The sequence below is a fragment of the Xyrauchen texanus genome, chromosome 17 (assembly GCF_025860055.1).
Source record: "Xyrauchen texanus isolate HMW12.3.18 chromosome 17, RBS_HiC_50CHRs, whole genome shotgun sequence".
Taxonomy (NCBI): domain Eukaryota; kingdom Metazoa; phylum Chordata; class Actinopteri; order Cypriniformes; family Catostomidae; genus Xyrauchen; species Xyrauchen texanus.
In genome coordinates this window covers 25,126,950-25,149,507 of record NC_068292.1, presented here as the reverse complement: position 1 = coordinate 25,149,507, position 22,558 = coordinate 25,126,950, and the positions used below count along the sequence as shown (strand labels likewise).

Genomic DNA, 22,558 nt, shown 5'->3' with positions numbered 1-22,558 from the left:
AAAAAAAAAACTTCAGTGGAAATGTTTTTCCCAGTTTGAACTGTGAAAGACACTGGTTATTGCACTTGAGGTGTGCACACATTCTCATGGAGTCGAGCCGAACTCCCAAAAATGAGATTTGTTGGCTGTGGGAAAGTGTGCTTTTCGCCCAGTGGATACTGATATCCAGGCTGTTCAAATGAAGTGAAGTATAATGTCCCTGTGCTGACATAGCAGGCCAGTAATAGCCAATCATCGAGGAAATTTAGAATGCGCATGCTTTTCATCTTCAAAGGGGCGAGTACCGCATCGACACATTTCGTGAACGTGTGCGGTGTCAGAGACAATCCGAAGCAAAGGACTTTGAATTTATATGTCTTCCTTTCGAACGCAAATCTCAAAAACAGCCTGTGGCGTGGTACAATTTGGATTTGAAAGTACGGGTCCTTTAGATCTATTGGTGCAAACCAGTCCCATGGGAGGATGTGCAATAACATATTTTTCTCAGTTAACAGCTTAAATGGGTGTTTTGCCAGTGCGCGATGCAAGGGTTTCACCACTCTGCAGAGAGTCAGCGAAGAACGTCCTAATGCGTCTGCAGGAAATCCCATCTGCTGATGGGTTTTCGTCGATTGCGAAGAGAGGGCTGATCCAGGTGCGTTGTCAAGACGAGATGATGTCGGTCTTGGAATTCAATTCTGAAGAAATAGGGTGTGAGCACACACTTATATAGGGCAAATGCGTGCCTAAAACGGCAGGGCTAAAACACCTTTGCCAATCATAAGATTGGGATTACGCCACAAAGGATTCAACTAGGCAGTGGAAAAGGAATTCCCCAAAATGTTCAGTAATGTCTCGTGAACTGAATTGATAGAAAATGCCTGAACAGCACTAAATAGAACATGGAAACAGTTGTGCAAGTATTCCACTGGACAGCACTTGCTGAATTTAACATATAGCTTAATTAGGTCATGTGATAACAATGTAGCATTCTACAGTTTGATTCATTTATAGTTGCATAGTATTAGATACTGTTTGACACACTACTAAAAAAAAACTGTAGACTAGTATTCTATGACAAACTACGTGTGCTGTGTAAACACTGAACTACCTCAGTGTAACGAAACATCATCTTGAGGCCACGTGGGGACCTGCGCTTCTGGATGTATCGAAGAGCACATTCCAGGCAGAAAACCACATTATCATTCTCGTGAACAACCTGTTGAAAAAGACAGAGACAAATAGTTTTGCATTGATGTGTTCTAATATGGCATGTTATACAACCCCAATTCCAAAAAAGTTGGGACAGTATAGAAAATGCAAATAAAAACAAAAAAGGGGTGATTTGTCAGATCAGCACCCAGTGCTATATTAAAAGCACTACAGCAATACATTATTTAATGTTTGACCTTGTGAATTTAATTGTTTTTTGAAAATATACACTCATTTCAAAGCAGGACAACAACAAACCAGTGCGGGTGCTGAATTGGTCTGCAGTCTTGACCAGTCTCCAATTGAGAATGTGTGGCACATTATGAAGCACACCATATGGCAATAAATGCCATGTAGAATTACACAGATGAAGAACAGCATAATAGATGAAATGGGGGAACATTCTGCTGGCTAAACTTTACAAACTTGTGTCTTCATGCCAGAAATGTAGTAAACCCTTTTTTGGAGTCAAATCATCTGATTAGAAATAAATGTATATTTTCAAAGAAAACAATTAAATTCACAAGGTAAAGTAGTGAATACAATTTAAATCACTCCTTTTTTGTTTTTTAATAGCATTTTTCATAATGTCCCAACTTTTTCTGAATTGGTGGTTTATATAATAGACTGGGCAAATTGTACTATTTAGTTCCAAACTTCAATACAAACCATTCTGCATTGAAAACGTATACACCAACACTAAAAGGTCATGAGTATTATCACAGATTTACCATGGAGAGGTAACACAGATGCTGACACACTTGGCAGCGCCTGTCGGCTGTGTCTTCTGTAAATCTTAAACGTTGCTGCTTCTTCCTGTCTGCGAGAGATTCGCAGTTCGTGCCATAGCGTGCAGACAGATGTAGCCCAGCCTCGAAAAGACCCCTGCGCTGGCTAATCTCTGCATCCCTGTAAGGTTGTAACAGGAATTTTACCCAAGATTTATGGACTGTTTCTCTCTTTTTGCCTCAACCAACATGCAATTCCCTTAAATTTAGGACAGTTTTATCCTCAAACTGTACACCCATAGCTTATTCACTGACCATCTGATGCAGAACTTTGCTCACAAAATTGTCAAGTGCTGGCTGACATTGCCAGTTCCAATCTTATTGGCTGGCTTTACACAAATTTTGGGAGTAAGGACAGGTTTTTTAAATCTGTTCACCTGGAAACAAAGTCATGTTTAGGATGTACCAGGTTGATATAATAGCCATTGTGGAACTAGTACCTGAACTAAAATCAGTTTGTGGTGGAACTATACTCGCTCCAATAACATGTTATAACATTGTTTTCCACCAGGGACACAGAAAGGATCTACTGCTAACGCCTTGGTGCCAGATACCACAGGACACCCTCAGAGGTCTTGTTTTGGAGGCACGAGGGGGACCTACACAATATTAGGCAGGTAGCGTTGTGGCTGATCGGTGTAAGTATGTGATGCTGTTATAAGAGCGACACTTGAAATTAATGCGATAACAGCTTGGCTCACTTCAAAACAAACATTGTATGGCTCTGTGAAAGATTTTGTGTTGTTTTTGTTGTCCTGTTTTGTTGTACAAATCTTCACTTAGACAATGTGAACTATTGTGTATTAAGTTTTCTAACACTGATTTCCACAGTGTGAAAGGATGGATGGATCACTTATAGTCTTGAGGTAAATTAAAAACATCTTTATTTGTGCATAATGCAAACAGTGAAGATTTCAAAGGAGCAAACAATTGTACAAACGAGGCTGTGCAAAAATATTTAAAGTACTGAACAGTGGAACAAGCTAACTATTTACATAATAAACACAATGTATAACCATACACACCATAATCATGAAACATAAATTATGTTTTGATCCTATGTTCTCTTGTTGTCTTGTTTAATTATTTTATATTGTTTTTAAATAGTTTTGGACTGTTTTGGTGTGAACGGTGCTTGGTCTGTAGTCTGTGCAAGTTTTTCTTGTAAACAATGACTTCCTGCCTCCTACTCCACGTGACGAGTGACCTTACCAACGATCTTCCATCATCCCTCTCATGAGTGCGAATCACAGAGATGTACTTAAGTGAACATTTGTAGATAGAAATATATAAGTATTGTTTTTTTTCTAAAAATAATAAATCGTTTGGGTTCAGAAGAACTCAGAAGAACTGGAGTCGTGTGGATTATTTTGATGCACCCAAATATGCATTTTGGACCATCAAAAAATGGAGCATATTCACTTACATTGTTTAAAGGAGGAGACCTGAAATGAAATCCTAAAAATCTTAAATTCTGTTTTGATGAAGAAACTAACTCCGATACATCTTGGATGACCTGAGGGTCAGCAAATTTTCATTTTAGGGTGAACTACTCATTTAATGTCATGGCTGATCGAACTAGGAAATGTTTCTGCAGTGGAAAAACACCTAATGAGCACTTCTAAATAAAACGTAGAGTTAACTTGCTATTAAATGTTTTAAACAAACAGATTAAAGGGATGGGTCACCCAAACATGTAAATCCTCTCATCATTTACTCATCTTCATTCCATCCCAGATGTGTATGAGTTTCTTTCCACTTTTGATGTGAATGACTTACTTTCTTCTGCTGAACACAAATGAAGATTTCTATAAAAATATTTTGGCTCTGTTGTTCCATTCAATGCATGTGAATGGTGACCAGAATGTAGAAGCTCCAAAAAGCACATGAAGGTAGCATAAAATAGTCCATATGACTCCAGTGGATTTAACATCCATGTTTTCAGAAGCAATATGATAGGTGTGGGTGAGAAACAGTTCAATATTTAAGTCCTTTTTAACTATAAATTCTCCTCCCTGCCCAGTAGGTGGCGATATGCAGGAAGAATTTGAATCGCCAAAAACAAAAAAGAATGTGAACGTAAACAGTATATCTGTTTCTCACCCACACCTATCCTATATCTTCTGAAGATATGGATTTAACCACTGGAGTCATATGGATTACATTTATGTTGCCATTATGTGCTATTTGGAGCTTCAAAATTCTGGTTACCATTCACCTGCATTGTATGGACCTACAGAGCTGAGACATTCTTCTAAAAATCTTCGTTTGTGTTCTTTTAAAGAAATAAAGTCATACACATCTGGGATGGCATGAGGGTGAGTAAATGATGAGAGAATTTTCATTTTTGGATGAACTATCCCTTTAAGGTGTTTGTTTAAAACACTTCATAGGAAGTTTACTAGATATCCAAAAGCAGAATTAATTTAATAGAATACATTTGTATTATTGTGTTGTCATCTATATCAGATAACACTACCACACTTAAAAACAAAACACAAATGTCAATCAGACGGTCTCTTCCTTTCTAAGTGGGCGATTCTTAGCCAGAATAAGCTGCAAAAAAAGCAAGTAATCAATGCAAGGAAACAGATTTTTGTGAGGTTTCTGGCCAGTGAAGCTCAGGCAGTGAAACCTACCTGAGATCCTTGATGAGAGTGGAGACCGCTTTCAGGAGCTGTTTGTTATTCCGCTCAGATGTGGCAATCTGGTAGATCAGTTTCTCTGTGGAGAAGGGCTCCTCTATGCGACGACGTTTAAGGTCCTGCAAAGCAAATACGATACACAAGTTCATATGTCAGAGCAAAAATCCATACTCCCTCTGGAAATAAGAAAAACCTCACTAACAAACATACGGCTCTATTTGAGTTAATAGAGGCAAATACCTGCTGACTATGTCCGTTCGTGCATCAAGTCTCTTACCTTAGCTGCCTCGTAGCCCAGTTTCATCCACTGGGTGTTGGCAAAGTGCACTGTCTCTGAGACACTGTAGCCGCAACACACCTTCGACACAAAGGTGCCTGGGAAACATACCATAAACTGACCACTCTGTTGCACTGTCCGGTACACTTTCACTCCCTTTTGACGGAGCACCTCTGGAGAAATCTGTGTCATGAAAGAGAGACTATATAAAATGCTGAGTAAGATCAACTCAAACCACATTTACATAAGACGAGAAATGAAAATTCTGTCATCACTTACTCACCCTCATGTCATGCCAAACCGTCACTGTTTGTCTTCAGTGAAACACAAAAGAAAATCTTCTATAGACTGTGCTGACTGTTCTTTTTCATGCAGTTACAATGAATACTGACTTGTGCAAAAATACCATAAACATTATTTTATAGAAGTATATATGAGTTGCAATGGTCCGTTTCGGAAAAAAACAGGTATTTTGATCAAAAAATTTATTCTTGACTTTTTTCAGTTTTATGTTATATTTGAAAAAGTCTCCGCTTTCAAATAATGCCAATTTTATCATGAAATTCAAACTATAAATGTTGTTTTGCTCGTTAATGCGGTGTGTCAAATCGCACTGTATATAGCATCTCTCCTCCGATCAGCCTTCTCTTTAATACAAAATGTCAGCACCAAAAGCACATGAGTAAACATCAAATGCCATTGGCTGAAATTATCATCTCTCGTATAATCTATGAATCAGTGTTTCAACTGCTGGAAGACGTCATCCGATGTCAAAGTTTATTAGTTTGATCAAATGAACTGCAGAGATGAGTTAAATCCTATTATAGTCCTAGATGTAACAAGAGACAGAGTGAAAACAACTAATTTCAGATAATTGAACTGCTTCGGTGCCAGACACAGGCCCGATTCTACAGAGGTGTTAGTTTTTATCTAATATTCAATTTGTCATTACAATTTAGTTTCCGTTACTTTTCACATTTTATATGTTAGTTTTATCTTAGATTTTGTTTTCACAGTGTTTTCTAGTTTAAGTTTAGTCAGGTAATTAGGTTGTTTTAGTATTTTATGGCTGCCAAAGCTAAAATGTTTACTGGTATCATTTAAAATGTCTAACATCATTACATTTCTCAGGGCAGTCTTGTGTTACCTCTATCTAGTGACATTTTCTTGTTTAATTAAGGTGGATGGTACAGTAAATGTTTCAAATTTTAGAATATAGGGTAAAGATAGGTATATGAATTGCAATAATTGTTAAAATCATTACTAAACTAATCTTTGCAAAGTAAACAATTAACTTACAGAAGTTTTAAATGAATGATTTTACATCAGAATGTTTGGCAGAGCTCATCTCATGACCACCGGTGAGGAAAGCAGTGGTAAAGAAATTTGAGGTAAATCAAATTAAAAGATTATAATATACTAAAAGTTATATACTATATACTATAATAAACTAAAATGATACATACAGTATAATGACTTAGAATGTGAGAGAGTATGAGAAATAGTAAAAATGTATAGCAAATTAGATTTTATCAATGCAATAAAATTTTCCTCTGGCCCACTTTAATAAATCTGCCTGAAAAAAATCTGTGATTTGGTCAAAAGAGAGTCTTTAAAGGTTCTTCCCAGTCTTGATTTCTTCTATTTCTTAATTTTGCTTTCGACTAAGAAGGTATCAAGAACTTTAAAGGTATAATGTCATAATTAAAAGTGGCAAGAAAAGCACCATATCTAAAAGTTCCCCACTTTGCCCATAGGCACCCTACTGTGCCTCATAAAATACCACTAAAATTAATTCAAGATCAGTTTTATCTTATTTTATTTCATTGAGAGTTATGAAAAAGTATTTAATAGTTTCAGTTAATGAAAATGTTTTTATTTAGTTTTTGTTTTCGTTAACGATAATAACACTGGCTTAAGCACCCTGCTAAGAACCCTTACATGAACATTAGAGCACCCTCAATTAAATATGAAAACCTAATAATAATTTATATTATTATAAAGAAGATTTCCTTGAATCCTGGCAAACACACAGAAAACCCTGTATCAAAACTAACAAACATATATTATTATGATCTATTAGACTCTAGATCAGTGGTTGCGGACAACATCTTCCAACATCGCTTGCTGAATTCACTTGCAGAAATAACATAGCTATAATTATTGTAAAAAATATATAAATAAAAACTTAAACAGAGGCAGTGTAATTTGTGGATTAAATATTAGGTTGTTTTCATGATTTCATCAAAAAATCTTTATTACATAATGTCACCACTTTATGCGGAGCACCCCATTATTTTCAGAAGCATCCTCAGCGATTTTGATCTGGAACTATGCCTGGCCTGATGATGTGCGAATGGAATATTAGAGCCTGTTTTCTCTAAAACAAGGTTTTATGTAAAACAAAAAAACTAAAACAAAAAAAACTATATCATAAGAAAGCTGCGACCTAACTTTTTACTGTAGTGCATAAAACCCAAAATGTAATTTTGGGTCAATGCGACTCAAACTGATGGAGAAGGTCACTTATACAAAACATATCAATATGCGTTCCATGCAAGAAAGTCATACAGGTTTGGAATGACATGAGTGAACTATTCCTTATATTCAGTGAAATAATCCAAAACCTTATACCTAAACAGTGCAGAAGTATAACAGAGCCAGTGGTCTTCTCTTACCATAATGTTCTTCTCAAGCACTTCCAGCCCTGGAGTTCCATTAGCCTGCAGCATTGTGTGTACTATTTTATCAAGTTTGGATTTCTCTTCAGCTGGAATACAGTACCTTAAGGAAAGGACATATTTGCAGAAATATGAGATGCAATAACACTTTGCTCAGTTTGATGAATTTATACCAGATAAGAAACAACAGCGAATTTCTTCAATAAATATGAAGCACTTTGAACTCTTACCAAATGCAATCAGCACCAGTGTGTAGGTAATCTATGTACGGAAGGCTGTTCTGGTCCCGACACCAGCATGAGGTAGAAAAGACCATGCCTATATTCAGCCAGGGGATGGTCACTCCTTTAAACAAACACAAACAGGTGGTCAGTAGCGAACACCTACTACAGCACAGATTCAACAGCTTCGTAAGCAGATACAAATATACACACAGTTTTGAAAGACTTAGAAGTATGGTAATATGAGTTAAGCCTTGGCTATAAGGTTTTATTGTATCCACGAGATTTAGATTTTTCAGCATTTCAGAAAAAGAGAAATATCACCTGGCACAGCACCAAGATGACGTAAGATGAATCCTGAGTTATTGGAAAGGACAGTTAGGTTCCATCCATGCCTTGAGAACAAGACCAAACAAATTAGAGGAACATAAACAATATTTTGTATGCATAAAAACAATAAAAGTTAAATAAAAACCACAGAATAGAGATGCTCTGTGTGTCTTTTTCTTTATATCTTACTTTGAAAATGGCTCAGACTTGCCCACAGGAAATCCACTTCCATGTGTCTTTGTGTCAACCCTACCACAATGCACAGCAACATGGCATTCCTTTTCCTCGACCAATCTCCAGTACTCTTTCTGTAGTAACATTTCAACAGGAACAGGAAAGATAGTTCAAATGTAGACATGTAAACTCATCAAAGAAAGCTTTATGAAGATAAGAGTGTTATGGTAGATGTACCTCAATTTCAGAGGTGTCTGGCTCTTTGCTGAAACACATGTTCATGGTATTCCTGGATGCCCTGTAGAACGTAGTTAGAGAGAAAGATTTCCCCTGAGAAAGATGTAGAGAACAAGCAGTTAGATGTAAATGTATCTCTTCCACAGACTGTCAGCAAACACTGAATGTCTACACAAAGACAACACCAAAGGATGATGTTTAGTGTAGTTTGTTAAATTTGTATCTTTTATGATTGTTTGTTTGTTTAGTTTTGATTTTATGTTATTATGTTATTTTTTATGTGTATTAGTAATGATGCCAAGGAAAAAAACAAAACAAAAAAACAAAAACAAATGAATTGAGAATGATGGTCTTCAATATTGATGTGGTACATAGGCAGACATTGAGCAACTCTTTATAGTTTAAATAACTGACCACTTGTCTATTTTTCTATAATTGTGTGACGTTAGAATTTGTATGTATGTATATGTATATTTAATTTATTTATGACTATGGGTCAATAACATGGTGCTTTTTTTATGGATCTGAAAGCTATTAAAAAAATACATGAATGATGCAAGTCACACAAAACAATTAGTGGAATACACCTCTATGGACATGCTTTCATTATTTTGCATTGAAAATTATATTGATATTTTTTTCTGGGCCTTAAATTAAAAAAAAATCTAATGTCCAAAGAAAAAGAAAAAAACACACACACACATTATAAAGCTTATTAAAGCTGAAGTAAAAAAAATAAAATGGAATAATCTTTTATTTTACCCAACCAGGTAGCCATTCTATTGTCATGTTACTAAAGTGTAGATATTTTTATGAAAAGGCCTTTTGTTCAGGTTAAATGGAGTAAACTTAGAAAACATCTTGATATTTATGAATATATAAAAAAAAAAATACCTTAAAAATATGTTTGAAAACGTTTTTTGAAATTAATGATTAAGGTGTGTACACACATGTATTCAAAGTGCAAGGAATTGTAATATCTTCTACTTGATGGCTACACTAAACATTTTTAAGTCATAAAATCCTTTTTTTTTTTTTTTTTATCATCTCAGATAATCTTATTTATCAATGACTCCTCTATGTATTAAATATGAATTAAGACTACTTGTTGTAAGCCTTGTTGGCCAAGTCAAAATTTGGTATTTATGTACCAAATAATTGAAAATTGTACCCTGTATATGCACTTGTGTTGTTCACTTAGCACCCCCTCTTCCATTCCTCTCTTCTCTAGTCGTCTCTTCCGGCTGCTCTTCGCTGTGGGGTCCAGCTCTCGCAGGTGCTCACGTGCTCCGCTTCTGTGCAACGCTCCATTCACCAACCCATTTTTGGGTTCACAGCGTGGAAGCAGCAGAGCGGCATGCTGGGATATGTCTCCCTGGCCCTCTAGGGGCCCACTTTTTCTCTCCAGGGTCTCCTTTTCTGTCAGCACTTCTTTCTCCAACTGAGCCCTCTGGGCTGGTGATAGGGAGTCATAGGAAAGCAAGTACTGGCAGTACGCCTCCTGGAGCTTGGGCAGCCGATCTTGAGCAGACCGTGGGATGCCCAGCAGATCCGCAAGCCGGCCCCATGTTTTCAGGTCTGTCACCTGCTGCATGCCCCCCATTTCATTTAGAAGCTGAAAGAATCGGGCAAGGTCCAACTCACACCCGCCTAACAGGAGGCAAAAAGACAATGTGAAGGGAGAAACATGGCAAAAATGCCTAAAACATGGAAAATAGTAGAGATTATGTGAAATAACATATATACTAAATAACAAAGTGGATACATGTCCATTTGCTGAAAGGTTTTTATTTTTGTTATTTGATGGGTCTGGTTTCTAGCTATAAGTGGTATAAGTGGCCGCTTAGGACCCCTGAGCCACAATGGGGCCCGCAAAGCAAGGTCATTTTTGAAAGTTTTTTGATTTGATTTTTGATTTAGATTTTTTAAATATCCCAAAAGCTGCGAGTAAGACTAAGGCACCTGTCAAGGTTAAATAACTGTGGCAGGGCGGAGGGCGTGGCCGGTTCGTGATCATACACACCCGTCCCCGCCCTCCGCCCCTGCCACAATAACTTATAGGGGGCCTCCTTGAGCCCCGAGAGGGAAAGTAACTGCAACGAGAGAGTTGAAGTTAGATGTGACGAACACGCATGCTCAAAGGGTTTTTTTTGTCTTCATAAAGTGCACCTACAAGTTGGGAGCAGAAAAAACGAAAAAGAGGATAAGAGACACAGCCACAGACCACTGGTAAGAAATGAATGTCAGCCAGCTACCTGTATAGATGGTGTTTGTTCATAGTCATGCATTAAATTGCAACAATTTGGTATCTAAAGTTTTGCAGTTGTGTCCTATTTTTCAAAAGAACATGTTTTCAGACATTTTTGCTAGCTATAGGTGTAGATATTAGACATAGCGTAGCTAGCCAAGATTAGCTCATAGACTATATGCTATCTTCATTTCAGTTAGTTAGCTAACTAGCTAGCTGATGGTAATTACAGTAGACATTAGAGTATTCAATCAACCAAATTTGTCTTGTCTGCATTATTTTCAGGTGCCATGTTGAAATATTTAGCTGCAGCAAAGGCAGCTGGGAATTTAAGAACACAAAGTCCTTGTCAATAGCCAAGTTATATGGTATCATTACAGTGGCCTCCAAGTAGGATTTCGCTTAGGGGCCCCATATGCTCAGAAATGACCCTTTGTGTCTGTGTAATATTTTTGTGCTTAAATATGTTTAACACATTTTTTATTGAGTTTATTAACTTATTATTTGTATTATGAAATGTAACAGGATTATTATTTACTATTCTTGTTTATATAATGATTTGAATGAGACCAACAATGTTTTGTGAATGTGAAAAGCAGTCCAAAGTAACTTTCCCTTCATGGACAATTTTAAAACAAATTAAATTCAAGCATGTATCCAATTATCTTTTTACTTCATCCACAAGATATTATATATGCTGTTTCTTTCATTTTGCTTCACTTTTGTCTCTAAATGTGTGTGCAAATACCCCATTAGTCACAAGCATTCTAATGGCTCATTTAGTGCCAGCCTGGTCTTTGCAGGGTACAACATGTGAGTGACACTTAGAAACTAGAGAAGGATTTAATGTTGGCAAGAAGAAAGCAGTGCTGTCTGGCATTGGCAAGATGATTTTCCCAGTCACCAAAATACAATACTGAGCTCTTGGCTCTGTGACAGTTCAGATGCACTGTCCACCCTGGCACGAGCTGGGTAATCAATCCAAATCGGACAGGTGTGTGCACTTAAATAGAATAGTTCACCCAAAAATCATCCAACTCATTATTCATTAATAATCTAAATCTCCACTGAAGCTCAAGTCTAGCCTAAGATCTCATCCAGAATTAAAGAATGGTGTGTCACATTCAGTTGCTACACATGTAAAAACCAATGTAGTTTGGTGTCAGTGATGTACGACATGCCATTTTTTTATCTGGACGTTGACTAGTCTCAATCTGTAGCAGAGACGAAGATTATCAGTGAATAATGACTTAAATTTTGGTCTGTTTTTCACAAAAAGCTATCGTATTGCTACAGAAGACTTGGAATAATGCCCCAAAGTTTTTTTTGTTGTTGTTGTCCTTTTTGGAGCTTAACAGGTGTGGTCACTATTAACTGTTGTTGTATAGCAAGAGCAGTAAATATTCTTAAAATCTACTTTTATGTTCTAAAGAAAAATAAAACAATTCAGGTTTGAAACGGTAAATAAATGACAGAAATTTTCTAACAGACTAATCTGATATACTTCAAATGAGGACATATTAGCATGAATTTGACAGACAATTTAAATGTGATATGGGTCAATATAATTGTAAATGAAAATAGCAGACCCTCTTTAATGTGCATGCCACTAAAAATGCTGTGCATGTAACTAATTTTCAAATCTATTGTTCCCACGAAGTAATTACACCTTTAATCATCTATAAATTGCATTAGGAACGGCAGAAGATACCAACACATTTTGAAAAAAGAAGTTTGTTGAGTTTTAAACTATAAATGATGCTTACAATGTTTAAAATGAAGATACAAGGTATTTGGACAATTTCTGGTTATCAAACATGGAATAATAATAGTGGAACATGTCCATAATTAATGTGATGAACTACACTTGTGGATGCTCTGCACCAGTGTCAAAAATGAACTTTTTACATTATGGGAGAACATACGATTTTCAGGGGCTTTTTTATTTTATTTTATTTTTTACCTTTGAGAGCATTTTTTCAAACCTTTTTAAACAAATTATCTGTAATATTTAATTGATAAATTTATACAAATCTTCAAGATTGAATAATTAAGAGATCTACAATAGAATATTAAGAACTATATCAGATGTTACAAATTTCTTTTTAGAATTTATTACGAGAGCATTTTTGCTCCCACATTTTTCATTTCAGGGTCATTTTTGATGGCAGTTTTGGCCTCAGGCCAACTAAATTTCTGTATGTGAACTTGAGAGGAACTGACTTCATGCGTCAACTAAATATCACCTTAAAACCAACTTGGTAAAAGTCATTGCAAAAAGTGCTCAGAAAAGTGAAGTGCTGGCAGATGCCACTTGGTTAGAATATTACAATGAAGTTCATAAATTTTTCAGTGTGGGTGTCCAAATACTTTTTGTATGCCCACTAAAAATGTTTGAATCTCATGCAATACTTTTCATACTAATTCATACTTGTCCATACCTATGAGTGGAGGCTCCTCCATATTAATGCCTTGTGTCCGTAAGTGTTTTCTGATACAGGCCAGTTGCTGCACATTCGGGCCCCAGCGTCTGCCCAGCTTGTGCACGTGCTGCACGTAAGAGACAAAGCGCATCTCCTCTTTAAGCTTACACTCTGGACGCCAGCCCACTGGCGGAACAACACGGTACAACCCACACAGTTCTGCGTGCCCCCGCACAAACTCCATGTAAGCCAGAGGGTCATGGAACTCTCGTGTGCTTGGATAGAAAACCGGAACCTCTGTTATCTCCGTTACCTGAGCAACCGTGCCTCGCCTGCCTCGCTCTTTGTCTTTAGCACCTTTAGGCTCAACTGGTTTGAGGGTCTCGGTCACATCAGAAGGATCGACTTGTTTTCGAGCATTATTTATTTTGGTGAATAAAGATAATTTGGGGGACTTGGCTGGTTTCAAAATGTCTTGTGTTGAGGTAGCGTGCCTGTTATTAGCCTGAACGGTGGCTTTACAGTGCATCTGTTTGGTGTACATGAGCTTCCCCGCAGAAGCCCGTTTGGGTCTTCCAGTCATTTGCGGTTTCACCTTTTTACCATGGCTACCGGGCGCTGCTGTCCCCTGAGCTGCTTTCCTACTGCGGGTCTCCAAGGGAACAACCTGAACTTTGACCCTTTTTACCTCAACCTCTGCTCTAATGCCAGCCATCTCCAACTGTCTTTTCGACTTTCTCAGTCCATTTCGTCTGGGTGGGAAAGTGTTTTTCCTACACAGCCGCCCAGCAGTTGCTGGTGATAGCACATGTTTTTGCATCTTGGCGTGGCTGTTTTGGGCTTTACCTGAGTTGGAGTGTTGAGGGTGTGTGTGGGTGTGGTGCGAACTGAGTTGGCGTGTTTGTGTGCTCAGGCTGAGCTTGGCCTCTTTCAGCAGTCTGGCTTTGGTGTAAGTCACGTGGCCCTTGGGGTATTTCACAGCTTTGGTCGGAGGAGTGCGGAGATCTCTCATCTTCCTGGAATTGACAGTAGAGGCTCCCAAAGTTCTGTTCATTTTGGAGGGCTGAGGGATGAGGAAAAGAACAGAATGAGTTTGTTTTGTAATTTTTAAGATGAATTGTGTAATAGTTCATTCAAAAACATTAATTATTTTTGCTTTTCAGCATTTCACCCTGCTAGTGGCACAGAAATATATTTTTTTACTGCTTTAATTTCCTTTAGCAAAGAAAAAAATGCTTCCATCTGACAACCCAGTTTAATATAATTTACAGTTACAAAAAATACACAAAACTGCCTCCATAATTTCCTCGATTTTAATCTAAAACCATAAGCCTTAACAATGACCTCAACTAATTCACTCTAAAAAAAAGAATACTCTCCACTAGGGGGCTCAGTGGAGCCATTCTTTCATTCTTTTGGGAGTGAATGCACGTGACTTGGGCCATGTCCTATGATTGTTCCATCTGCAAGGTGGGGGATGGGAGTCAATTAATTTGCCCAAAGCCAAAGTTCAAACAGCAACCACCACAGATATACAAATGGTCCACCACATAGAAACTCAGTTCATGTTAACATAAAATGAACAGAATCCCAAATATGTTGTACTCCCACACTCTACTGGTTTTGACTGTGTGTGGACAGGGGGGGGGTTGGAGATATGACATCATGTGTTGCTATAGGCCTGCTGCAGGATGGTAGGGAAGGGTAAACCAAACTCTATGCTGCTCTGAAATAGGAAGCTTTGGCTGGAGGAGAGGATATTTTGGTGAGCACAATATAATTGTCTCTGTGCTCTCACAAATCTGTAAGACTGTAACATAGTTCAGTGGAAAGGAGGAGGACATGTCCGGAAACGATCTCTCTCTCCCACACAATCCTCTGCAGTCTGCCTTTATCCCTCTCAGAGGCTTGATTAGCCTAATAAGGGACCGGTGTGTAGAATCACGACCCGACCCGTCCTCCGCCCTGTAACATTCCTCTCTCAGGCAGGGGAGCTCCCAGCATGACGTACACCACCCCCCCCCCATTCCCTGGGGGAGGGCGTGCCCGAAGCCCCGTCTGCCGGCAGGTCATCCCCATCCACCTGGATGAGGGAGGGGACAAGGGGAGGGAAACAAAAATAATAAAAATGGGGGGGTTCTTGGGGGGCAGAAAAGTCTCCCCCGCCCCTGGCAGCGGTTCTCCCGCTCCAGGTGGTCGACAGCGAGCCCCAGACCCCGCTGCGTTTCAGCGGCTGGTAGGGGACTCCTCCGCCCCTGGCAGCGGCCCTGACCGCTCCAGGTGGTCGGTTAGGAGCCCCTTCTCCCCTCGCGTTTGGCGGACGTCATCTGCTTCCAGGCGGCCGGGCTCCTCGTCCCCCAGCAGATGGCCGCGGCTGCTCCGTTGTGAGAACTCTACTACGGCGTATCCCTCCTCCTTCCCGGATTTCGGCACCAGTGTAACGTAGTTCAATGGAAAGGAGGAGGCGAGAACTGGCTTGTCAATAAAAATTATATTTTAATTATAAACTTAAACAAAAGACAACAACACACACATGATGGACATGTCCGTATACGATCTCTCTCTGCCGCACAATCCTCCGCAGTTCCAAATATGTATGACTTTCGGGAAATGTCAGGCAGCAGTCATCGCATTTTTCTTTCCATACAATGAAAGTGAATGGTGAATAAGGAAATTACTAAATGTTTATTTTTTGGATCAGCTAAGGAGAGGTTTTGGACTGTTCATCAGTTCACAAGTAGCAGAGAACACATATGTAATGTTGAACTAGGTAATATACAGTAATGGTTTGTCTAATGTATGGCACAATGTAGTTCTTGAAGGCAGAACATTTATTTTGGTCATCTGGGGAGTATCAGAACATCTTTTCTGATGTGTAAGAAAAGAAACTAGAAAATTAGTAAAGCGATAACAAATGCTTAATGTTAGCACAATCTTAAGAGATTGTATGCTATTAAACATGTTATTGTTAAATGGCTATGTAGCTCTTAAAATAAATAGAATAAATCATTAGAAAACCATTTTACAAACATAATCTGTGTGTTAGCTAATTTTTATGTCTTACATTTAAAAGAATAGCAAATAAAATATGTGGGCATCTTCCATACATTACCAAAGCCATATCCAAGTTTATAATATTAAATAAAAAGTTAACAAATAAATAAACCAATGCAATATAAAGCCAGCCATACCTGTTGTTTTTGTTCCTGTACAGATCTGCTGGGTCGTAAATTGTGTGTACTGGATGTTCTAGCTGATGCTACAGAGTTTTTCTCCTTCCCCTGGACTCCCTCTTTACCTCTGGCCCTCAAACTGCTCTCCGGTTCCTCAGCAGCTCGTACTTGCCCATTGAATACTTGAAGAAGAGAGCACATAGCACAGAACTAATGGTAAGTACTCCTTTTTTGAGTATGTATGCATACATTAAGGGATAGTACACCCAAAAATAAAAATTCTGAGATTTACTCAACCTCATGTTGTTTCAAACCCAAATGCCCTGGCCATTCTATTTCATATAATGAAAGTACATAAAGACTGCGAGGCTCCAAAAAGGACAAAAAGCACCATAAAATCATTGTTTAAGTAGTCCATATGACTTGTGTGTTATATTCCAAATCTTCTGAATTCATATGTTAGCTTCATGTGAGGAACAGGCTGAAATTTAAGTCATTATTCACCGAAAATCTTGCTTGACAGCAGTGGTCACCATTTACTTCGATTGTTTAGAAAAGTGTAGCTTGGACATTCTGCTATACTGTAAATAATTAATTTTGTGTTCCACGAAAAAACTGAAGAAGGCTATTGCAACCCCTGACTTGCGAGAAATAGAAAAGTATTGCGGATAATTTTTCTCTTGAGATTATAAAGGCTCATTGATCTTTGCACCCTAAACTGGTAGAGCACATTGATTCTATCTTTTTCATCTGAAGTGTTCCACGAAAAAAAGAAGAAAAAAGTAATATAGGTGTAGAAAGACGTGAGGGTTTTACTGAATTAAGTGAATTAAGTATAAGTCCCTTAACTAATATTTGCATCAGATAAATCTCTGAAATTAACACATTTATTTATTGATTCACTGAATTACGTGTTTAAAGTCTGTGATAAAGTATGTTTAGTTAAGGTGCACATTGCATCAAAATACTATTCACTGAAGTGACTGAATTAACCAGATGGTTTCCCCTCCTAGGTGAGTTAAACCAGGTGATTTAATGCCATAATGGGGGGAAAAAAAACACCCTGGGCCTTGAGGTTTGCTGCTGAATGGTCCTGCTGTACCTGACTGCTCTACTTTCCACTTTCTATACACTTGACTTGTAAATTGCTCCAGTAAACGAAGACTGCCAAAGAGCAAACAGAGTCTGCATAGATGCCTTGTCTGACACACTATAGTTTATGGGCTTTTAAAGCTCAAATATGGTAACAGCAAAGCTGCTTATAGCTCTCAAACCAGCATCAATAAATCATACTTAAAACATGAAACCCTGTAACACAAATTGCTGAATGCTAAAAATAAAAAATAAAAAACACTTAAAAAGGCCTATATCTAAAAGTTTAATCTCTTGCTTTGACTGTACAATCAATATAATATTGCATGAATATTTACTGAGCCCACCACATTGCAGCCGGAAAAAGGAGCTACAAAGTTTGCGAAGTTTTAATTCTCCATGAATTAAACAGATGGTGCATTCAACAGAGAATCCAGTGTTAGCAGTAAAAATACTAAACAAGTGCTCTTTGGATCACTCTTCTAAATGAAAGCTACACCATGTTGCTTCTAAAGGGACCAACTTATCATTCAAACTGTTTGGATCTCGTCCAACAACGCACATAAAAGTGTCATATTTAGCTTGTGGGCTCGTACAATATATAGGGAGAAGTGGTTCTGGTTTTGTTACAAACTATGGATGCTCAGCATGAATCCCAATTTCATTAGGCTTCACACAGAGTTTTCTTTCAGCATGCAATCCGACGTCCATACACGCCAGACCATCTGGCCACGCAGGGTTCTCTGCAGAGACCTGATTCAAAACAGCAGAACAACTTGAGGGGTCACTTCAACTGTTGGTCAAAAACTGTTTCAAGAATGTTTTCTTCAAGAATAAAGAAAGTGAATGAAGACTGGAGCTGTCAAGCTCCAAAATGACAAAAAAAAAAACACATAAAGAGCATAAAAATGGCTCATAAAACCTTCCTTTAAATGTGCACTCAGTACCTTTTTGCTCATGTCATCTTGGACTTATAGTGACACCTAGTGGTGTGGATGCAGCATCATTCAAAATCAATAGTTTTCAGTTACAGATGACATTAAAAGTGAAAATGTCTAATAACAAGATAGTTACTGAAATTAAGCGAGTAGAATTCAGCTGGTCATGTGATTCTAAAATGGCAGCTTCCATGAGGATGCCCCTACCCAATGTAGAATAAAAGAGCTTTTATACGGTTACTGATATGACTAGATGAGTCCTCCTCTTATGTGAGTGGCAATGATTTTAGAATAGGTTTCAAAATTAAAATACATTTCTTTAGGTGTAAAACCTTTTTAATGGGGGCAAAATTACAGAGTACACCTTTAAGCATTTGAGATGGAAAAGTTATTTTCTTCAGCATGCCCAGTTTCAGACACTGCATGCTCTGTTTATTGTAGAGGTCTGTAGTGTGTATGGTGGTAGTATGTCCAGAGACCCTCAGACATGCATGGAGGATGTGGAGCAGTATTAGGTGACTGTGGTGTCAGATTAAGCTAAAGATCTTGCTGAGTGGGCAAAAGGGTCCGTTTTCAAACCCAGAGACCCAGAAAGAAATAGACCTCAGAAGACAGAGAATGGAGTGACGTTTACCTCAGTATCAAATCAAATCTGTGCTTAATTCTGAGTGTCCTGTTTTTATCTGTTAGCTATAATTAGGATTGAAATCTCAGGGGAAAAAAAGGAAAATGAGCACAGTGATGAGTCATCACTAATATACAGACAAACTACATTTAAACACTTTAATAAAGCAAACCTCAAATGGCTAGTTCACCATAAAAATACAAATTTGTCATCAATTACTCACTCTCATGTTGTTCCTATGGAACACAAAAGAAGTTTAGCATATTGTCTGAGCTGTTTTCTTCAGTGGATGGGGACCCAGAGTTGTCAAGCTCCAGAAAGGACAAACACAGCACCATAAAAGTGTAATACAATTAGTCAACCTGAATTGTGTTACTGTATATTCAAAGTGTTCTGAAGACATCTCATAGCTTTGTGTGAAGAACAAACTGAAATTTAAGTTTGAAATTCTTGTTTCACAGCTATGGTCACCACTCACTTTCATTGTATATTAAAGAGCAGCTATTCAGCTGTAAAACATAAAGACACAAAATTCATACAGGTTGTGAAAGACATGGGTTACGTAAATGATGACAGAATTTGTATTTTTGGGTGAACTCTTTCTTTAATAGCGTCCTGACTAGTATGCGATCTTTAATGATACGCTCATTAGATGTTTCTTTAATGAACAGATAACATTTATAAGAATTACACTGTATATTGCTTATTGTGATACTATAAATTATTATGTGTGTACTGCAGGTCTTTTGCTATATATTGTGTTATTGCTTTCAGGAATGCACACGTGTGTAGGCAGATGTCTAGAAGTGTATAGTAACGAAGTACAAATACTTTGTTACTGTACTTAAGGACAGTTTTTTCATATTTGTACATTACATGAGTATAAATATTTATTTTACTTAATTCAATTATACATTTCTCCAGACCCTTTCATTACTTTTACATAACACCACAAATAAATAACAGCTGTACGTGCAAAAATGCGTGCAGATTGGCGATAGTGATGTGTGATTCGTTGAAATAATCATTTGAGTCTAATCTTTAAAATGTTATGCTTTTGAACTGAACAAAAATATTCAAAAAGCAGTCTGAATAATTTGTTTTGCGAATCATGTATCTGAATCAAAATCACAAGCAAAACGCACCAGATTACGTGTTCCATCATCTGTCTCCTCTGTGGAAGACAAGAAACTGCTCATGTAAGTTTAAATTAGTTTTTCACTAATTAATTTGATAAGTTTAGGCTTAAACATTATGAAAGCTGTGAAATAATGAAGTTATGTGTGATCAGTCTCCCACCATTCCAGGAGACCTGTTTATATAAAAGTCAATCATGCATTCACATTTTACATTTAACTGTTTACCGCGCTCGTTAAAATATCCATCAATTACTGTACCAGCGCACATGAAAATATCCAACAATATTTATTTTTATATTTTAGGAGTTTATGAGTTTCTAAGCAAAACTAGTTTTCTTGTGGTTGCTAAAGTGTTATATTTGCTTTGGAGCACATTTATGCAACAGCATGTGCTTACTAGGGTTTTCTGGATGGTTGCCAGGGCATGATATGCAGTTGTCAAGGTGATCTGCTGTGTGTTTTAGCGCATTGCTACCCTATGTGGTTGCCAGGTTGTTACTGTGCTGTTGCTAAGTTGTTTTATGTTTTTAGCACATTGACCTGCAGTTGCCAGGGTGTTCTAGGTGGTTGTCAGGTTGTTGCTATGCTGTTAACCCTGTTTTTAGCATATTACTACACAGTTGCCAGGGTGTTCTGGGTGGTTGCTTATTGGCCCAAATGAAAAGAGCCCATCCCCACAAGTATCTGTTCTGGTCACTAATATGACTCAACTCTCTCCTTCAGTGTTCCAATTTTTATGGACTGTTTATTTACAATCATCCCATAAATATGAGGGGTGAGTAAATGATGAGCACCACCAATCAAATAAGTCGCCATGGGTTTAATAAACTGTTCTGTAATTTATACAATTTACTTGTACTTTTGATACATAAGTAAATTTAAAATCAGTTACTTCAATACTTTTACTTAAGTTGTTTTCTCATGAGCTAATTTAACGACTTGATTCCATTTCCATGAAGGTGTCTTTACTTTTACTCAAGTATGACAAATGGATACTTCATACAACACTGCAGATGTGCATACCTCATGTTATATGGATGGCATACAGCAAATGTAGGCAATCTGACAGGGTGCTGTGTATAGACACGGCTCATTAACTGTATGGTGTGTAGAGAGGCAGGACCATAACTCACTTCGCTGGGGTCCTTAAATGGGAACCAAATGTCCACCCTGTCTGCTACTGGCAGGGCAAAAATACACTGAACTCTACACAGACTACACAATAAAATGGATTGTAAATCGCTATTTTGAGTAAAAAGTATTATAAAAGACAAGGTAAAATAAAGTTTATGAGAGTGTGTATGTGGTTACATGTAGACTTTAACTGTTAAATGGATGATGTCACTAAGTGGATGTTAAAGTGATAGTTCTCCCAAAAGTGAACATTCTGGGAACATTCTGGTTAAATGATGACAACATTTTTGGGTAAACTAGCTCTTTGAAATGTTTTTGATTTCATCTTATATGTCCTAATTTTATTATTCTGGAAAGCACTTTGGTAAACTGAAGTGGTTTTTAAATGTGCTATAGAAATAAAATTGTATTGTGTTTTTGTATTGAAATTGTGTGTGTGACAGTTTCAGGGGTGTAGGTACCATGACCGTTGGCAATGCATTTGCTGGGTGTTTTGCTCTTGCGTGGAGTAGACTGGCAGGAAGAAGGGGCATTGCAAGCAGTGTCTTCCTCCTCTTCCTCTTCCTCATCTACATCTTCATCATCATTAGCACTACCAAAGTGTGTCATGTTGCTGGGCAACGCAGGAGAGCCTGAGCCAATAAGAAAAGAGAAGAAAGCCAAAATGAGGGAGTAAAATGCGCAGAGAGAGAGAGAGAGAGAAAAATACAGTAGAGAGCAGAAGACAGAATAAAGCAGTACGCAACTATGTGGATATTAAGATTTTTACATGCTCTGCCAACATTTTTACTGGCCTCACCACAAACAAATTATAAACTTCATTTTTAGAGACATAATTTTCTAACTTCCAGAAAGAACATATTTCTTTCTAATATCTTAGGCCTAGGCTAATATATATAATAGGCTACTCAATTAAGTAGACGTTTATGGTCACTATAGCAAAAACAATAAAAAACAATCTATATTAATTTTCACAAAAAGTTAGAAAAAGGTGCTCAACCAACTAAAGAGGAGGTGCCACCAAAAATCTTAATGCAATACTTTAAAAAGAAGGAGGTGCAACATTGACTCTAAAAGCTTAATTTGAGCTTCAACATTATTTGATGAAAGGCTAATATGTATTTTATAAGTGTGTATATCGCCAGTTTCATCACGATACAATCATGTATTGATTCTCTTAGCCAGCGATCCGATGTTTGCAAATACCTCAAAGTCTGCCGCGATACCATTTTGATTTGCGAT

The 22,558-nt window shown here is 37.6% G+C and overlaps 1 protein-coding gene across 2 annotated transcripts in view; it reads right to left on the bottom strand.

Annotated features, from left to right (window-relative positions):
- LOC127657881 (protein Jumonji-like) overlaps window positions 1–22,558 on the bottom strand; it is a 62,366-nt gene that overhangs the window by 4,531 nt on the left and 35,277 nt on the right. For both annotated transcript variants that reach the window (XM_052146845.1, XM_052146844.1), the window contains exons 5-17: window positions 21,778–21,948; window positions 16,407–16,570; window positions 13,234–14,278; window positions 9,716–10,194; window positions 8,545–8,637; window positions 8,323–8,441; window positions 8,128–8,198; window positions 7,813–7,927; window positions 7,580–7,685; window positions 4,902–5,084; window positions 4,619–4,743; window positions 1,923–2,100; window positions 1,091–1,198 (exon numbers count right to left, since the gene is read on the bottom strand). In XM_052146845.1, the coding sequence (XP_052002805.1) occupies window positions 1,091–1,198; window positions 1,923–2,100; window positions 4,619–4,743; window positions 4,902–5,084; window positions 7,580–7,685; window positions 7,813–7,927; window positions 8,128–8,198; window positions 8,323–8,441; window positions 8,545–8,637; window positions 9,716–10,194; window positions 13,234–14,278; window positions 16,407–16,570; window positions 21,778–21,948 (2,957 nt within the window). The remainder of the gene's footprint in view (window positions 1–1,090; window positions 1,199–1,922; window positions 2,101–4,618; window positions 4,744–4,901; window positions 5,085–7,579; window positions 7,686–7,812; window positions 7,928–8,127; window positions 8,199–8,322; window positions 8,442–8,544; window positions 8,638–9,715; window positions 10,195–13,233; window positions 14,279–16,406; window positions 16,571–21,777; window positions 21,949–22,558) is intronic.